The 20061-nt window shown below is 35.6% G+C and overlaps 1 protein-coding gene across 2 annotated transcripts; it reads right to left on the bottom strand.

Moving 5' to 3' along the window:
- Window positions 1–5983: 5983 nt before the first annotated feature.
- LOC103024260 (serine/threonine-protein kinase 31) lies at window positions 5984–19215 on the bottom strand. Of its 2 annotated transcripts, none has more exons than XM_022673596.2 (25): window positions 18739–19215; window positions 18575–18623; window positions 18370–18422; window positions 17191–17289; window positions 17043–17114; window positions 16683–16841; window positions 14772–15088; window positions 14427–14586; window positions 14127–14252; window positions 13568–13683; window positions 12469–12625; window positions 12114–12239; window positions 11671–11859; window positions 11378–11494; window positions 11117–11236; window positions 10474–10605; window positions 9479–9580; window positions 8808–8888; window positions 8603–8728; window positions 8313–8432; window positions 7672–7758; window positions 7095–7244; window positions 6521–6642; window positions 6344–6412; window positions 5984–6261 (listed from the first exon to the last, which is right to left on the bottom strand). In XM_022673596.2, exons 1-25 carry the CDS (start codon window positions 18784–18786, stop codon window positions 6072–6074), a joined length of 3087 nt encoding a protein of 1028 aa, XP_022529317.2. In that variant the 5' UTR covers window positions 18787–19215; the 3' UTR covers window positions 5984–6071. The 2 variants fall into 2 exon arrangements, with proteins under 2 accessions (XP_022529317.2, XP_015456786.3); XM_015601300.3 differs by having other exon boundaries at window positions 6517–6642; window positions 18739–19213.
- Window positions 19216–20061: the final 846 nt, after the last annotated feature.

Raw genomic sequence — 20061 nt, 5'->3', positions numbered from 1 at the left:
TCTCTATACTTCATATTAACTGGTTTGTAGAATGTTAGTTAGTTATGAGTCTGGCGAGTTGCTTTGCCAGGTGAATTCTAGCTCTCAGAATCTGACTGTCCTTTAAATGCATGCATAAAAGTGTTGAGTGTAAAAGATTGTCATTAGATTCCTTTTATTTCTGATTGAAAATAAGGGTTAATCTACTGTTACAGTAAATAAATGAATACCCAGTCTTAGCATTTGTGTCTACACTGCAGCCAGATACACCTGCACTTGGATTAACTTCCTGCAATTGGTCAGAAAGTCCGAATTCTCTAGAAAAGTGTTTTCTCACTGCACCATACTTCAGTAGAATCGTACAGAGACCACCTCTTTTGTTCAAGCTGAACTCTGGTCCTTTGGTCTGCACATTTCACACCTGCTACTTTGGTCTGTACCAAACCAAAAAGTCTTAAAGTCTGGATTAAACAAGGCAGATTTTAAACTTCTACAATCTGGTATTTCCCTGTTTTTTCAGAGAGATAGAGAAATTTATGAAATATAACATATTTCAGAATAAATTAATAGTAATCTATTTATATTCAGAACTGAACAGTAGATAAATAAGTGAAATAAAACACTACTACATCATCGGCCACTGTACATTTGTTAACAGGATTAACTGTTTTATTAAATGTCCACAAAAAAGACCAATTTGTATGATTTCTTCCAAAATAAATAAGTAAATCGATATATAGTTATTCATTGAAGACAGCTTTAATAAAAATGTAATAGGATCCAATTCAAACAGAATACCTACACACATATATGAATACATACGCTTAAATACATTTTAGTTGTGTAGTTTTCAGGCACCATAGTGAGAGTACAGCTGCCTAATTTTTTACAATACACACTACAGTTTTCTTCAGTTTGGCTCCTTTTACTTAAAAGTTTAGGACCATGTTTGTCAGAAGAAAAAAAATGTATACAGTCTATTTTTTTTGTTACAAAAAATAAATAAATAAATAAAATAAAATAAAAAACAGATTTCCCTCTAATTTTATTAACCACAGCAGATCAGAAAACAGCACTTCTGTTCTTAAAAGTTGCAAGAAGGAACAAAAGCTTATTTTGATTATATTTAATTCTGTATATACAATGAAATGCTTTTACCTGTGTCGTGTGATGAGATTGATGTAGTGTCGCAGGTCAGAATAATACTTAGCCAGCTCCTCTGCAGGTACATTCTCACCAGGACTGGCTGGTTTCAGTGGGTACGCACTGCTTGCGGTTAACATCAGCAGTGCAGTCCCAAGGGACATCATCACATGAGTCAGCATCTGGAGAGCAGGGACAGAAACATTCAGGGCTAAAACATAAAAAAAAAGACCATCTGGTGCAAATTTAACAAAACAGATTAAAAGAACACAAAGAACATTAAAGCTGGTAAAACAACATCAACAACAATAAAAATTAATGTATTTTTTAATGAAGGGCATTAAATACAGTAATAACACAAATTAAATAATAGAGGCAGTCAGGTAAGGTACTCACATCTGTCAGTGCTGGCTGAGATTGATGCTGAGAGTTTGACAGTGCAGCCTCAGTGATTCTGGCACCTGGTGCTCATGCTGAGTTTTTATACTGCATACACAGAGCACTTTCACACCAGTACAGGGACAACCACGTCAATCACGACTCTTTTTTTTTTAAGAGAGAAGAAGACTCGGAATAGGGAGTTTATGGTTATGATTTTAATGTGTGCTATGCTTTATTGCATTATTATTGTGTAATGTTATTCCTAGTGCCAATATCTGGTTTCTAAAGTAAATGGTACGCAGCACAAATAACACAGCACCCCAAACCATATCCACAAGTCGTTGCCACCTTAATGAAATCTGGATGTGGTTTAAGTTGGATAAATGCAGGCTTGTATTTACTGGGCTACCTTAGAATTAGAAAGAGGTGTCCAATCTTATCTGCAAAGCGCTGCCAATCTATGAATATGCAATTTATCTGCCTATTAACTGCAATTTTCCATTGAATACCCATTTCTCTTCATTTGCTCACACTTTGTCAGATATGGAGTCCATCACTAGAGAATTAACATGACCGTTATGAACTGTAGTCCAAATTAATGTGGTTCCTCGTCTCCATGGGGAATTGGACTTTCCTTCACTGTTAGAATCCAGACATATCTTGTAAAAAAAAAAAAAAAGAAAAGAAAAAGAGGCAGAACATTTGTCATGTTTTGTCATTTTAATAAAGGCTTAGATACTGATCTTTCAGCCAAAAATGAAAAGAACAGACAGAACCTTTCATCTGCATTCCAGTCAACTATGCAGATACACCCGATGTTCTGTTTCCATTTATGAACTATTACATTTCACACAGACAGGTTGTTTATCAAAGAGAGGTCCTCCTCTATGTCTTTGCGACAAGACAAAATACACAATAAATGAACAAAAGCGCCAGGAGAGGCTGCATAAGATCTTCTGAAGAAAGCTTTGGGAGGGCTTAGTATTTGGTCAGCTGAATTGTATGAATAAATATATGGTCAAAATCCAAAATTAAAAGTTTAAGTAGGGTCAATATAAGGTCAATATCTACAACAGCTTTGTTTCCAAACAAAATTAATGCATTTACACTGTACAGAACGGCCCCTGGAGTTTTACTGAACTGTGTATTCAATGTGTGTTGTGTTTCTGTTGAAAAACAAAACAAGAAGATGTAGGCACTCTTGAATGACACAAAGGCTCTCACACACACACACACACACACCAAGAAACTACAGCTAACGCAACGATTCATGCGCAATATGATTCTAATTACAGCCATAAAATGTTTCTCTGTGAGGCCAGGGCTCAGCAGAAGTGTATTTAAATGAGAAAATTGAGCTCCACATGTTAAAGGATATAAAGCATCCTTTCCCCAGGTTTCACAAAAAAACTGACAAGTGCTCTCTCTCTCTCTCAACCTGAATTCCTACACGCCACAAAAGTGCACTTGCTCCATCCACGGCTCATAAAGGCATAAATCAATCAATCAGAGAACTTCACATTTATTTAGATACTACCACTCATTTGCATCCTTATCTGAAATAAAGCGCAGGATGTCTGCTCTCATCTGAAAGCATGTTCATCTGTGAAGCGGACTGCTTAGAAAAGAAGCACATTCAGAATCTCCAAAAAGTGACTTAAGGGACTTCTCAACGATTTATTAGGCTAGGCTGTTCTGCTTTATTTAAGGCAGCTGGTCTTAATTATAGGGTTTAGTTCGCTTTAAGACGGCGGCTGCTGGTGTGCTGACAGCAAAATGCAACTAGAGGACCAAAAAAGAAACCAGAGAAAAAGAACAAAAAACAAACCAGAATAAACAGCTATAAAGGCAGTACTTTTTTCCCAATACTTAATGGTTGCCTCAAGTTGCATATGAAGACCCTCCAGACTTACAGGGAGTTTAATCAGTGCTCAGAGCATTAGCTCTCTCTACATTAACTGCACTTTGCCTGAGAGAATAATTGGAAAATGGCAATGTAAACACATCAATCACTGACCATATATGCTTTACAAACATGATATTAAACCACAGGCAAAAGACTATCAATATATACAGTACTGCACAGAAGTTTTAGACACCAAAGCTCATTATTTAAAACTTGTCTCAGCATTAAGAGAGAGTTATTCTGTTTATGCTGGTGAAATTTGAGAAATCCAGAAAAAGGCATGTGGATTTACTCAATTCCATCAGCAAGTTACCAAAATTCAACAGCACTAGGCTATAATTTACAAAGCCATGTATTTATATAAGAACAATTACTAATATTAGACTTCCATGAATTTTTAAGACTTTTTTGTGAACTTTAATGTAAATTCACTACATTATCTATTATTTGCAATGTGTATGTAATGTTAATATTTCTTAAATGCCATTTTATGTTTATTATACACTCATTACCATTCTGCTGAAAGTGCTATAATACCATTCTGCTGCAAGGTATAATATGATTAGACATTCTTGACTCTTAATTGCCTCAAGAAAGAATAAAAGCCTATGACTGTAGTGCAAATATTGGTGAGAGACAATATTTTGACCCAGTTAACAGACTTTAATTGCGGGCAACTCATTGGTCTGAGAAAAACAGGATGGGATATTTGTTTCAACAATCTGTCCACCATCTACAGCTCTGGAAAAAATAAGGAATTACTTAAATACGATGAGTTTCTTTGATTTTTACCAAAAAAATCCTCTGAAACATAATCAAGAGGAAGATGGATGGTCACAAGCCATCAAACCAAGCTGAACTGCTTGAATTTTTGCACCAGGAGTGGCATAAATCTATCCAAAAGCAGTGTGTAAGACTAGTGGAGGAGAACATGCCAAGATGCATGAAAACTGTGATTAAAAACCAGTATTACTTTACCAAATACTAATTTGTGAACTCTTCAAACTTTATGAATATGAACTTGTTTTCTTTGCATTATTTGAGGTCTGAAAGCTCTGCATCTTTTTGTTTTTTAAATTTCAGCCATTTCCATTTTCTGCAAATAAATGCTCTAAATGACAATATTTTTATTTGGAATTTGGGAGAAATGTTGTCCGTAGTTTATAGAATAAAACAATGTTAATTTTACTCAAACATATACCTATAAATAGCAAAATAGAGAAACTGATTTAGAAACTGAAGTGGTCTCTTCATTTTTTCCTGAGCTGTATATCATCGGTTAGCCAGCCACTATCGCCTTTATTTGAAATGTTGACATGAATACCAAACCTGGACCGCTTCTGACTGAACCTTTTGTCTTTAGCAAAGAATCTTGGTTCTTTTTGGGATCTGATGAAGGTATGGAGAACTTGTGGTGACAGTTTTAATTCTGCCTTTGCTGTGGAGCGACCTACTGCTTCAACTGCTGGTGTGACTATCTGAGGAGCCATTGCATCCAACAGTAGCTCACTTCTAGTTGAGGTACGAGTAAACAACAAACAACTCAGTGCTATGTGCAGGACATTCATGTGTTGTCTGTCTCTGCAGTGCTTTCAGCTGGTAACAGAATAATACACACCCACACACAGCAAAGTTTCCTAAAACTCCTTGGTCTGCCAGGGTGCCAGAATTTTCACCAGTTAAGCTTTTCTGCGACCAGCAGGGAAGCCAGTTTTGACAACATTTGAGTGTGCAGGATCTAGAGGCACAGTATCAACATCTTTGGGCAAACGTGCAACACAATGCATTATGAAACTTATATAACTTAATGCCCAACAATATATTCCTTCATGTATCCTGGTTAGAGGCAGTCTAACAGGGTAAGAGTGCCTGTTTTCAATTGCACAACTGGCTTCAATAAATGTATCCATTTTCCTAATGTTGTAATTACATAATATATTATTAGAATCAAGTCTATTACTGGCAAGATAAGAAGCCTTTTAATCTAATATTTATAGGTGCCTAATTTCCTTGCCCAGCACTGTACATACTGATGTATCTTCACTAACATATACTTAATGCCATAAACTAATGATTATAAGCCTGCTTTAGTCCCAGCAGAAAGCTGCCAACTGAAATATTCAAATCATAAACAATACAACATTTTTGAAATTACGTTTTTTTTTCCAAATCTTGGAATCTAACTGGTGAAATAAAGAACCCAATTTGTTTTCTTCAGAAAGAGAATTAACACCAATTGCTATCAATAAACAATATGACAATGCCAACTATCAACAGTTGTAAAATGCAATTCTAAAATGCGTAGTTCTTAAAGAAACAAAAATTCACCACACCTGATGTAGACCACACTGGCCTTTAAACTGCTGAAAAATGAAACAATCCTTTGTAATAACGGCTATTTTCTAACTGGAGCAAATTTCCAGAATGTGACAGTAAAGATGACAGAGTGCCATGTCAAGCTGGTTTAGAAGAACAAGGTGAAATCTCACGCAACTCCAATGTGAAAAATATCTAACTGCTCATCTCTTAACTTTTCTCACTTCTCTAATGTACCCCAACATAAATTTTAAATGATTACTTTCATCATCTAATTTCATTTCTTTTTTAAACAGTCAAAAAAAGCATGAACTGCTTGCTTGTTTTAGCTGAACTTCCTTTTTGTTTACTTAAACAGAAACATCAAAAAAGTAAATGAAACCAAACCAAAATCCTTTGACTCATAGCATCCTTTCTGAACGCTAATTTCTTCAGTTTTTAAGTGAGAGGAAGTAGTCATCATCCAGAGCTTCCAGAGCTGATAACCTTCCAGCACATACCAGCAGCTTTGAGAGGAGGCTTTGGAGTCTGTTTTCCTATTAGAAGCATGAAACTGTTATGAGCAAATGAAAACACTCCATGGGGAAAATAATTACTTTTGAAAATGTTTCCGCATACCAGTTGCAATCCAGTGAACTCAAGCTCATGTTGCTCGTTCTCCACAGCTTTACAATCTGGAGCATAAAGCTGCAAAAGGAAAAAAAAAGGTTCCCTCACCTTTAGAAAAAAAATATTCATGACAAAAGATGCATTCAGATGAAAACTCATATGTCATGTGTGTGTCATCCTACCCACAGCATGAGGCCTCCAATTGCATACATGTCACTGGCAGGGGAGGGCAGCTGTCCCAGTCTCAATTCTGGAGCCACTAGACTGATCGAGCCAGCCAGCATGCCTCTGTCCACAGCCCTCTGCTCCTGCAAACAAACAAGCAAGCTGTTCAGTTTAATGCGGCCTTCCACTTTTCTCTGAATCCAGATCTCAGAGCTGGAAATGACATCACACACAATTTGACTGCGTTCCAATTAGACATTCAGAAAATCATGTTTTAGCATTTAAAATACTTATAGACTCTGGAGTTTACAATGGCTGGGTTGTCAATCGTTACATGTTTAGTTATTTCCCTTGCCCTGTTTTTGCCCCTCTCACTTACTATTTTTGGCTAAACATAAAATCAAACATATATAAAAATAGTCCGTATTTTGTTTCCGAGCATCAAATTCATAAACAAATAATGCAACAATATTTTTTTATTTTACAGTTTTAGATAATCAACTAAACATGAAAAAATAAATAAATAATACTGCCCTGGCCATGTTTGTGTGCTTGGTATTCAGGTAGAGATATGGATAGTACAGGTGTTACTCACTGGCGTTTTTGTAAAATCGTAATCTCCCACAATGCCTTGCTCTCGGTTGAGGACAAACACGTTGTTGGGGTTTAGAGAGGCATGTGTGATCCCGGCTACATGCAGACTTTGTAGCCCCTGAAGCACTCCTCTCATCACCTTCCGACTGTCCTAAACATACATTTATACAAATTTATTACTAGAAGTATTTTTGTGCTAATACATACACTCTACTCTATCTATCAAACAAACACCTTACAGGACAAAGTACATTTAAGGGTTAATGCCATCTGGCTTATCACACTTTTCAGTGAATATCTGTGCCTCTACACTCTAGACGTTTCTGTAACCTCTGTTCCTTAAAAAATACTTCAGTCAAAATGCTAATGTGGCAAATAATAAATAAAAGCTTGAAGGGAGCAGTGCGAGTTAAGTGTCAGCTCATTTGAATAATGCTTTCACATTAAATAATGCCAAGCTTTAATTAATTATTTAGCACAGTTGCTGCATTTAATCACTGATTTCTGATGATTGTTGGTTTTCCTCTAGTTGTGTGTGTGTGTGTGTGAGTGTGTGAATAAATTAACAGAACACTTACAGGGGGCATCAATGGGTTGATTTTCTGCACAGCCCTGAGGCTCCCAATAGAGAAGTAAGGCACCATGATGTATGCCAGAGGATCAGACTGAAACACACATTCTGCAAGATTAATGACAGCTCTGCACACACAAATCAGCAAAATACAAGAACACAAGGGGAAATTAAAGAATAATGCTTAAAACTTACAAGTCATTTACAATCTTACAATCACTTACAATCTTACAATCACTACAGTCTTACAATCACTAAGTATTGCAGGCTTTACACTTTTCTACAGTGTCTTACAATCACTAAGAACTGCTAAACCTGTTTTCTACAGGTTTTTATTGTACGTTTTAACCAAAAACTTTGTTGGATGATTAATTTAAAAGTAATGTCTGATTTGTGTTAGTTAATGTTAAAATGTATCATTAATTTTTTAAATTTCAAGTTATTTCAGTGACCACTGTGGGTTTTTCTTCCTTTAACAGTACCAACATAGGACATAGTAACTATCTGAATATGGAGAATAGAGCTCAGGTTGGAGAAGAGTCACATGTTCTTTCAAATATTTTCAGAAGAATCAGAATATTTGTACACTGTAGTATTTAATAATACAAGTAACGTAAAAAAAGTGTTTTGTCTGAAAACAGAGAGCACCTTGCCAAAGAAGAGTCCCAGCAGAGGCACGACAGTGGAAGGGCTCTGACTCTGAACTCTGTGGTATTGAGCTGCTTGCTCCAGCATCCTCACCTCCGACTCCTCATCCACAGAGTAGCTCTGCAATTAAAAAAAAGAACAAATAGTCCAAACAACGATTCCTTTAAAAAAATTACAAATACAACAAAAACTTCAGACAGAGCAGCAAATAAAAATAAATAAGTTAAAATAGAAAAAAGCAATCAATATTAGGATAGCTTACATTATCTGTAACCGAACAATGCGTTTACCTTAAGCACCACCTTTTGACCCTGGAATTCAGTGCAGACTAAAGGCCTCCGCCCACTCAGCTCCCTCATCGGTTCAGCATCAAATATGTCTCTGTCCAAGCTCTGCAGTAAAAGACCTTCAGAACTCTGTGAACACACAAGCTCTGTTTATTTACATATAATATTCTAGATAAACTATATAGAAAATTAAAACATTGTTACTCACCAAGTAACTATTAATTTCTGCTTCAGGGTAAAGATGCACAAGTTCAGGAAAACTTCCTTTCACCAGCTCACAAAGTTTTATCTGCATGTCAATACAAAACTCGTCTAAATACACCATATATACTATAATACTGGTAACATCTTAAACGATGTCAATTACACCCATAGACCATCACACCCAACAAGTGCAGTTCAGGCACTATATAATACTTCGGCAAACTATTTTAAAATTCATGTACAGATGCTTGGATTAATCTGTGACTACACAGCATTTTGTATGGAGACTTTCAATTAAAAGGGTAAATAATCTAAGACTAGGTTTTATCCCTGTCTGGGAAACTGCCCCTTAAAGTTCTTGTGAACCACACCGCTTTTCAGGAGACCACACGCAGTTAGACAAGCGCTGATCTATTGTTTCTTGGCCAGCTGCTGGTCATCACATCACTGTGTCAATGTCTAGTGTGGAAAATGTATTTAATATATTTTTCAGGGTATACAATGCATCATCCATCCTGATATATTCAAATTAAATCAGTCAAAACAACAAAAACTTCAATCAGTGTCCAATTAGCTATGGACTAAATGTCTACACTACTTTATGTTGTTTTTTTCTATTGTCTGTCTGTCAGGCATTCCGGGAGGCACAGATCATTGTTTCACATTCAAGCTTACATATTCCTCTCTCTCGTGTCTAATTTCCTGAAATAGAGCGTTCCTTGTCTCAGCAATCTCTTCTTTCTTCTTGAGAATCTCAGGCAGATCCAGCTCATCAGCCTGACAGAGAGAAAGAGAGATCAAACGCATCACTACTGTCGAGACAACACTCTGGAAATTAGCATTGCAAACCTGGCTTAACACTGTGACAGCAAGGTACAGCTATTGCTGCCCTACCAAAAACAATGTCTAAAAAGTAGACTTAAAAAACAAATTAGGAGTTGATTTAGCATGTATGGTGAAATTTAGGACTTTAAATTAAAGGCAATAACAAAAAAATGCACACAACTATTTTAGGTTTATAGACTTTACAGTAAATTTGTGATTACTGCATTTTGACAAACCAATATTTTAAACAAACATAAATCAACAGTTTCACACAAACAAAAATGTAACTGTTTGAACATTGAACACAGGGTCTATTGCAATATTGAGGTAATCAGTTCAGTAAGCTAATTTGTTGGATATGAAATTTTGAAAATAAAACAACTGTATTAAATGTTTTAAAAATTTAATAAACCAAACCAGGATAATTTACTCTTTCTCTGTAAGAAAATACAAACTTCACACTGTTTAAACTTTTTTAAATGTTTCACTACTTCATTGTTTTTAAAGGACCAACATATAAAACAGAATAGTTTACATAACATTGAAACATAACATTCCGATTTTTAATTTTTATTTTTGCAGGGGGAGGCTGCAAATATTTGAGATGAACCATTTTCATAGTATATGTTGATTACACTAATTTAGGCAAGCAGAAGGTGTTTAATACTGAAAGATTTTTTTAAACTATTTTTCCTAGATCTTCAAACTTTAAAACGGGTCAATTTGACTTGTAACATAACAGGAGGGTTAAGGTTCAGCAGACACTGTACTTTAACTGAAACATGAGTTAATCGATAATTATTTCCTTTTGTTTGGCTTATGTGGTTTATTGTGGATGTAGTTACCTCTTCCAGACAGCCTTCCTCCACCAGTTTCCAGCGCAGCTGTGAACGTAAGCTCTTGATTCGTTTCTTTATGCTCAAGAGCTCATCTGCTTTTGGAGTGCTGTTCTGCCACTGCAGCATCTCCTGCTTAAACTGGCACCAAACATTAGAAAAGGGACAGGCACATGAGCAGTTCATTTCCTTATAATTTTAACATATCTTATACTGTTTCTGCAATTTAATGCTTCATTTGCTATGCTATAGTTTAATTTAATACAGAGATAAATGATGCTGTGCACAAATGCTCTGCATATGTCTAAGACTCTCTCTTAATCTAAACATTATGCATATGTACAGTATATCACAAAAGTGAGTAAACCCCTCACATTTTTGTAAACATTTTATTATGTCTTTTTATTTAGTTTCATTGGTTCTTTAGAAATAAAGATCATTAAAACATTCAACCTTTTATGGAACAGGTCTACTGTTTCACTGCTCAATCCTGGGGGTTTAATAGCCCTCTAGTCCATGCCTGAGATTAGGCAAGGTGCCAACAGGCATGTGGTAATCTGCTCTTGTGATTATTAAATTGTGGGTGTGCATTTTCACATCTGTGTCGGCAATGGGTGCAACTTAAAGTAGCTGAATGCTTTCATTCACATACCTTTTTATTTGTTTTGTATTTCTCTTGGATGTCACACAGTAGGAGCTGCTCTTTTTGAATGTGCTGTATCACTTTATGAAAAGCATTTGACATGAGCTTCATCTCCTGGTCACCATGTTCCTGCAAAATCAGTAAGAAGTTCATCTGAAAAAGTTCCTGATCAAGATTAAAAAAGTTTAGGAAATTCAATCTAGACTAAATGAACATGTTTAATATGCAAAAGCGTGCTTACAGTGCATTTGGAAAGACACTGACACTTACAGAGAGATTAATATTCAACTCCTCACACACACTGGACTCAGCCTGCCTCAGGATGTCATCCACCTTCTCAGCAATGGCCTCCAGGGTCACATCAGCCTTCCCTGTCAAGCTGAAAAACTACACACAAGCTATTGTAAATATATATTAAAGATCTGACACACTGACAAAAACGAAGATGTTGATGGTCCAATTAAAACACCATTAAAAACAAAGAGATAAATTAAAAGATAAGGACATCAATTCCTATTTAAATCATAATTGAGTCAATGTCTATAAGGTACTGGTGTGTGTACCTTGCTGGTGTTGGCTGCCCAGTCACTCAGAGCACCCAGAGCCATGTCGGTCTCGTGCTGCACACTTCTAGAGTTCTGATGTTTTTGATTCTTCCACTCACAGAATTTTTCAAAAGCCTGATCCTCAACTTCTGAGACCTCATCATTACTGTCAGCAGTGAACACTGCCTTCAGCGATGAGCTAACTTCCTGTTAAAATGTCAGGAAAAGAAAAAAAACAAAGGGTAACTAAAGTGCACTTCTAACACAATATTATACTAATTAAAGAAGATATCAAATCCACAATCAGTACATTTAATCTATTCATATATTTACATGTAACAAATCGAGTACTTGATTACTAAGCGTAACATGTACAAACCTATTTAACATGATTCATGGCAAGCTCAATTATTATAGTAATTAATAACCAAAGAGATTCAGTCTGTATTTCCACAACACACCTTCAGACTCTCCAGGCGCTCACTAATTGGTAGACTGTCCACCTCCAGAAGGAAGTCATTTATAACAGTCAGGAGAACGCTGCAAGCCTGATTCCTGCTCTTCATCAGGTCCTCCAGCTCCCCCTTCTGACAGAACATTCAACATGCATGTGTTGACATTAGCATACAAAATAGTCCAATTCGTTTAATACTTGAGTAAACTGAACACAATAAATTATCTCTCATTATATATGCATTTTATTTTTTACATTTATTTCAAGTGCATTACAATATCCACTTCTTGGAGCACAAAAAGTAAAACTAAAATATATTAAACAACTGCTACTATAATCACAAAGAATTAAAAATGACTCACAGTCTGACAGTCTCTAAGCTTCTTTAAAATCTGTCTGTAGGAATCCCACGCCACCTCAAGTTTCTCTGATGAAAACGGCATGATAACACGATTATTCACCACCACTGTGACTGACTCCAAAAGGCGATCCCCCGCAGTACTGCATGGATTACTCTCTCTAGAATAAAAATAAATATAATGATGAATAATGAACAGAAATCTAGCTTAGTCTTGGACTACATTTCAGTGACAATAATGACACACATTGGGACATAAACTATAGTTTAGGGTTAGGCCTAAATAATAGGCACGTTTTTTTAAATAATAAATTATGTATGCACTATAATAGAGATAAGATCAAAGTGCTTTTTTTGCAATAAACCATATATGAACATAAGATCAATGACTTTACTATTACGTTCCCCTGTTGTGCATGGTTGTGATGCTTTATGATTCACTTTGTGAAAAATGTTGTGTAAAGAAATCCTAAACTTGGACTATATCTAACAAAAAAAACATATTTTCTAAAACAGCCTATTAATTCTCTGACTAAGCTGCCTTAAACAATCTATTTACATAAATGGATGCCAGTCAGAATCTGGGTATACCTCTTCTCATTCAATGTGTTTTCTTTCCTTTAATGATTCTTTCATTGTAAATTGAATATTGAAAACATTAAAGCTATACAGGAACACATCCAGAATTATTTTGTAAACAAGTGTTATACAAACCAGAATATGTTTTATATTTTAGATTTTTCTAAATAGCACATTAGTCTTTGAGGACAGATCTGCACACTTGTGGTATTTTATTCTCAGTGTCTTCATGAGGAAAAGTCACCTGGAATAGTTTTCTTACTTTGTGAAGCTCATCCCAAATCACCTCAAAACACCATCTCAGTTCATCAGGTTTAGGTCAGGGGATTTTTGTTTACTTAATAATACATAATTCCACACGTGTCCCTTAATTGCTTATGTCTTTAATATTAATCTATGTAGAATAGATTAATCAATGCAGAAAATAAATATATACAGAAATAAGGAAAAACAATGAGAGAAAGGGTGTGTCCAAACTTGTACTTGGCAACTACTAAACTACCTCAGCAACAATGAAAGCTTACCTCTGTTTTTTCACTGCTTCCATTTTCTGAGCCAGCTGTAAAAAACTGTCACCTATTACTGTGTCCAAGTGGACACCCACACTCTTCTCCTCCGTTTGACGAACCTCTGTCGCTTTCTACAAATTAAACAAGTACAGATTGAACCAGGTTGTGTATGTATGAATATATATTCAAAAGCTTTTTTTTATTAAGGCACATCACATCACTCTACATCAGTGCCACCTAGTGGACATATTGTGAATTGTGGTAATGAACCTCCTTTAAATTACAGTTAATTCAGACAAATCTTTCTGTTTTGTAATGTTTTAAGGATGCTTTTGAGAATGGGTATTTTAGTTTTTGTTTAGAAGCCCTAATGGGTATTCAAAGACTGCAAAAACTAGCCTTGCCTAACTTACCGTGACAAAAGAAGAAAGAGTCCTGTGTTTCTAACGTTACCAAATTCACAGATAATCATGATGACAACCAAAAGCTATGATAGAACTAGGAAACACTGTTTTTTTCATACCTTCAAAAAAGGCCTTGTGAGCCCCCTAAGCTATACAACTTAATTTTCTACCTGCAGCTCCAGTCTGGCCTCCTCCAGTTGATGCTGTAGGTGTTCTGCATTTTTCTGGATAGTACTTTTCTCCTCTTCAAGTTTCTCTATCTTCTTTGTTTTCTGCTCCAAATCCTGTTTTACCATCTATTACATTTAAATAAACAAAATTAATGGAGTGTAAATGCTTATTTAAGCATTGTGAACAAAGCCCAGTGACCCAGCACCACAGCAATGTAGCTTGAATTCTCTGCCGGCAAAATGGTGGGCCTGATACACTAAACAATTTACCAACATTGTGAGTGAAAAAAATATAATCACCTGTATCTCTGATCGTGCATCATTCAGCATCTGCCCTGTAACTTGACTGCATAACTGATTGATGACCATCTCTGCATCAGGTGGCTGATCCTCGTTTACCTGCTCTCTTTCTGTTTGCAGCTTGCCGGCAGTCATTGAAGTTGTGCTGGTGCTTAGATCGCTAAGACAAGACATTAAAGCATAAAATTAATCTGCATCTGAGGACACTTTCATAACAACATGGCCTGCCTGAATCCTCACAGATAAAAATACACACACATCTTCATGTATCTTTATGATTCTCATTTTTTTTTTTTTTTAATTCATAATTTCAGAATGAATATGAATGGTAATGTGATATCTTACGTCAGGCCAGGGGGCATTTGGCTGGAGAAAGCTGGACGTAACTTGGGCATACATTCTAAAGAGCCTGGGCTGTCACTGTCTCCTTGAGTGCCGATCGAAGACCACAAGCCAGTCTGTTTCTGGAGGGCTTTAGCTGGAAAGGGGTTCTCTCTGTTACCCGGGAGGCTCACTCTAGCAAATTTAAATTTCAACACCTCTTCACCAATGTCATGATTGCCCTGAAACGCCTGGACTAAGATAGTTCCGTCGAAGCACACAGACTTCTTATTTATTCGTAACTTCTTTCCATATATGAGGTTCTGAAGGAAGGACTTCCCCTGGCACAAAACATAACAAGAGAAATATAAATTAATGACCAGAGCAATGCTTGTTGTATAAATGACTTGACAAGACTGCAGGAATCAGCAGGTCTCCTGCTCACTTTACACATCTGAAAAATGCATGTCCTCCATAGGACATAATTAGGAGATAATTACATCCTAGGTCATAGGTCATAATTAGGAGATAATACCCCCAGAGTTAGAACCTCAATAATTATGACTTACTATCTTATAATGACTTATTATGACTCTCATAAATATGACATAGTGGAAGACCCTTAGTTTTTTTTTTCCATGAGGTGGAAATGGGAAAAGTTGGAGAGTGTGCAGAAAAGAGGCCTAGTGAAGAAAAATCATTATCTTTTGAAAGGTCCTCTACTACAAAAAAATAATCAATTAATTCACATTTTGTAGAAGTACTGCTTTTCAATCGATTGGGGGTCCAATTGCAATTTTTGTACAATCAGCAAAAGTTCCATTTATTAGTTTATAATCTTTGTTGGATAAAAGTCTTGTTTAAAAAAAGGCTCTATTGTACCAATTTTTATGAGACCTGTATTATACAACAGCACACTTACAAAGTGCCTAGGGTCAATTCTAAACACTGAATGATAATAGATTCAGGCTTTTTCTAATCTTCAGTAAGTGAGATGCACACTCTGCAGGGACAAAGTCTTATGGACAAATGAGGTGAAGATTAACCCGCACCAGACTGATGGTAAGTAGACAGTGTTGAGAAAGAAAGTCATCATTCAAATCCACATTATCTGTGAAAAGCAGCTGCATGTATGAAAGAGGTTCAGCTATTTTTGCTGATTTTAAAAGCAGAATAATCCCGCTCAGTTCAGATCCAAACACATGCCCTACAAATCACTAGACAGCATATCACAATCTAGATGGATACTAACATCAAACATACTGCTAAAGCAAGTATAGATTTTTTCCAGCCAAAACAGTTAAAAGGTTGTTGACTGACCAAGTCAATCAACCCCCAGACTGCTCCAGAGCACACTTTCACTTAATAAAGATTACACTAGTGCAGATAAGAAGCCTAAACACAGAAATAACTGCTGCAGCACCAAAGATACCCAGTTTTCTAAAGCATTTAATTACAGGTATGGTGTATATAATGAACATACAGCATATATACAGATAGATAAAAAACTAAATAAAATATGCAGTGTCTCTATCTACTAAACAATATGGCAAAATATATCAATACAACAGAAAATGCACAATATAAAAGCATTTTTTTACAAAAACAAAACAAAACTATAAAGCCAGATTTCTAAAATAACCTGTAAGGCCAAAAAAACAAACAAAAAAAAACACTAAAGTAAAATGGGATTAATATGCTGTCTAAAACACACACTCAAAATGCTGTGTAGTATGAGACTAGGCTAAATCCTAGTTTTGGATACTGACCCAAAGCTGGTCAATGGCTTAATGGCTGGTCAATGGCTTAAATCTACATAATGTATGCTCAGAAAACACAATACAATAATGATATACATTCTTTGGCCATTTTTGACCTGGCCTATTAATAGTTAAATACTGTAAAAAGATTTCCTACCTGCATTATTTTAGTTACCTGTGAATAATTAGGAGAATCCTGCTCACTTGACAGATGAAAGCCCCAGAACTTGTACTTTTTGGCAAGGGCAGGCATCTGCAAGTCTTCTGGAAGTTCAGCTAGATCAGATCTGTCTACAACCTCCGTATTCCCATAATCAACATATGACACCTGGAACTAAAAAAATAAACAAAAACAGACAATAGCAGATTTATGTAAATTGTATTGAAGTAAACTTGCATATGAATATCAGAATATATAAATAAAAGAAAGTCATCTCTACTTCAGGAACATGCCAACAAGCTGAATATGAATATTAAACATCATCAGACTGGGGACTTCAAATATTTCATCATTAGATCATCTGTTGATCATCACCTTGTCGTCCACCTGCTGTTGCACTTTGCACCTGTACCAGCATCTGTCCTCTGAGAAACATGCTCCATAAAACTGTGGAGAGACAGAGATAAGCCAAGTATGGTGCAGAATTTTCTGTCTTATTTGTCCAGTTTATCCTTTAACTTACCTTCTGTGGGCTGGGCTTTCCCGTCACTCTAACAGCAGTAGGACATTTTTCTGAGAGGATGGTATCTATTGTCTCTGTTGTTTTGTCTTCAGTCACATTCTAGTTTGTTGCAGAAGAAGAAGCATACATATTAAAAGACTTTACTCTGACTCACTGATACAGTCTGATAATTCAACAAAGTATTACTATTAGTATTAACTATTCATATTAACGATAAGTGCTTATTTGATGAAATACACCACTCCCAATGTTTGGAGAGCGAGTTATGTTAAATTAAATTCCAACTTGGTTGGAAACAACAACATAATACTCTAGGTAACAAAATGTTTTCTTTACAGTTTTTCTGTATATTTACAACTGCAACAACAACAAAAAAACAAAAACACAAATCATGAAGTACAAGCATTCACTGAGCGATATTCTTATTCAGTATGAAGTTTGAGCTGCATGTACCAGTATTTTAATCAGTGGTTTAGAGTAAACCATTAAAAACAGACTGCAGTGTTTATGTGGCCCATAACAAAATAAAATAAAAGTGAGATATCATGCTTTGTAAGAAAGCCTTGTATTTACAGTTTCCTTGTGTTTACAATTCACTCACACCTTATTATTTACACCTTAATGCTAGTGGGGGGGGGGGGGGGGGGCGGGGATACATTAAAAACTACACTAAAGTGAATTTTAAGCAGTACTTAATGCCAAGAAATATATATTTTCTACCAACACATAATTTAACTTAAAGAAAATTTAATGTATATTTTAAAAAAAGTATATTTAATGTGTATTTTCATAAAGTATATAACTTCAAATGTCCTTAAGTATACTTCCTTTTCACAAGGGTATCCATTAATTGTTTTGATGTCTTTAATATTCATTTACAAAGTAGAAAATACTTTAATATTGAATGAGAATGAGAGGTGTGACCAAACTTCTGACTGGTTCTATGCTTATGTTTTTAGATTAATTATAATCGTATTTTAATATATATATATATTATTTTCACACATGCAATAACACACTTTTATCTGAGATATATGTGCATGTACAGGTTACAGTAGCACTGCATAAATGTCAAGCAGTTGCTTTGAGGTTGCACAATTAGTACAGACGGAATAATCCTTCTATAATTTTACTTTAACAGCACTAAACATCTAAACCAGGGAATATCTACTCACTCACCTGAGCCCAGAAAGTGATGGCATCCACAACATGCGTGACAACAACCAGCTCCACTGAATCATCAGAGTGAGAAAGAAACTTTGCTGTTGGTGAATACATTTATAAACACTGGACAACAGCGCTGGCTGTTATTAAAAGCAGGCACTTAAAGCTTGTTCTAACAACCGCAATTCTTTGAGTTATCTCAGCTAGTTAACTGTCTTACTTTTCTCAAAATCGAGCTCCTGGGTCCGCTCCTCCATCAGGCCTCGTCCCTAAAAACAATATGGCGTTATAACGTTAGACAGTGGCGTCCAGAGAATAGTCCCACACGCGATTTAATTCAGTTTATTAATTCTTATCTAGTTTTTCCTTATAAACAAAGCTTACCTCCTCTGTAGAAGTTGTTATGCAATGTATTGAAGTATTGGTGGACATTGTCGATGTATTCGCTAGCTATTATTTTCTAACTCAACGTTAGCTAGTTAAGTAGTTAGCTATAGCTTAACTAGCTTAGTTAAACCTGACTAACGTTAGATAGCTAGCTAGCTAACGCTTCTTTAGCTGCCAGTGCTCGCTAGTAGCTATATCACGACCCAATCCAGTTTATACAGCTATTAACGTACAGTTTTTGCTATTTCGTTCACAATTAGTTTAACTACTGTTCAACTTTGTTTTTGACACCACGTAAACCACACACACTAACTTACCTAACTAGCTTAACCTACGTGTTGACTCTGGAAAACGCAGCACTCCTGTTTCTTTAATTAGCGTTTAACCCTTTCAGGATTTGACGCGATAAACGATACATTTGAGCCATAATATAAATTCAAATATAATATATGCGAACTTATCTCAACGTAGACTCGTATATGGGTCATCTAGAATACAAACAAAACATTAGATATAAGCCAAAAAAAAAAAAAATGTATATATATATATATATATATATATATATATATATATATATATATATATATATATATATAATATAATACCACGCTAAAAAAATAATTAGCGAATTAGCTACTACTAACTTACTCTTCAAGTTAAGTTAAAAGTGCCAGCCAGATTTTTTTTTTATTAGTCACCTGTATTTTAAAAGATACTAACAATTGTTCAATGTAATATGTTCATTTGAATGCTAAAAATAATACATATAAATAAAAGAAAATAAATGCAGTAATATTGGGGGGGGAGGTTGTTTTTTTAAAGGCCAAAACTAAAAAATTGTAAGTTAAATAAACAAAAAGATATTTATACTGAACGTACAATAAAGTTGTTTAAATCCATGAGATATATGAAGCCCACAAAATAATATTTTGTAGGCACAAGACCATGTTTTGAGATCCTAAGAAAATAGATCAGAGTAGGGCCCTAGACTAAATTTTGTACTGGTTGAACACAAATTAGGTGCACTCCAATTTTCGACTGCATTGCATTTAACACTGCAACTTTACGAGTTCACTTTTTTATCACTGTCTGTATCATCAATATAGTTCAACATTACGTTAAATAGCTAAATCAGAGATACTGATTCAGAAACCGAAGTTGTCTCTTATTTTTTTTCCAGAGCTGTAGTTTGCTCGTTTGTGCTTCCTAGCAAAGCGCACTTGAAGAAGTGCGTATTTTGAGCATCCTTGAGTAAATCAGGTCTTGAACACGCCCCCAATGTCTCTCACTGGTGGTTCCCCCTCCCTCTCGGCCCTCCCA

The sequence above is a fragment of the Astyanax mexicanus genome, chromosome 6, assembly GCF_023375975.1.
Source record: "Astyanax mexicanus isolate ESR-SI-001 chromosome 6, AstMex3_surface, whole genome shotgun sequence".
Lineage (NCBI taxonomy): Eukaryota > Metazoa > Chordata > Actinopteri > Characiformes > Acestrorhamphidae > Astyanax > Astyanax mexicanus.
This window is presented reverse-complemented; position numbering and strand designations above follow the sequence as displayed.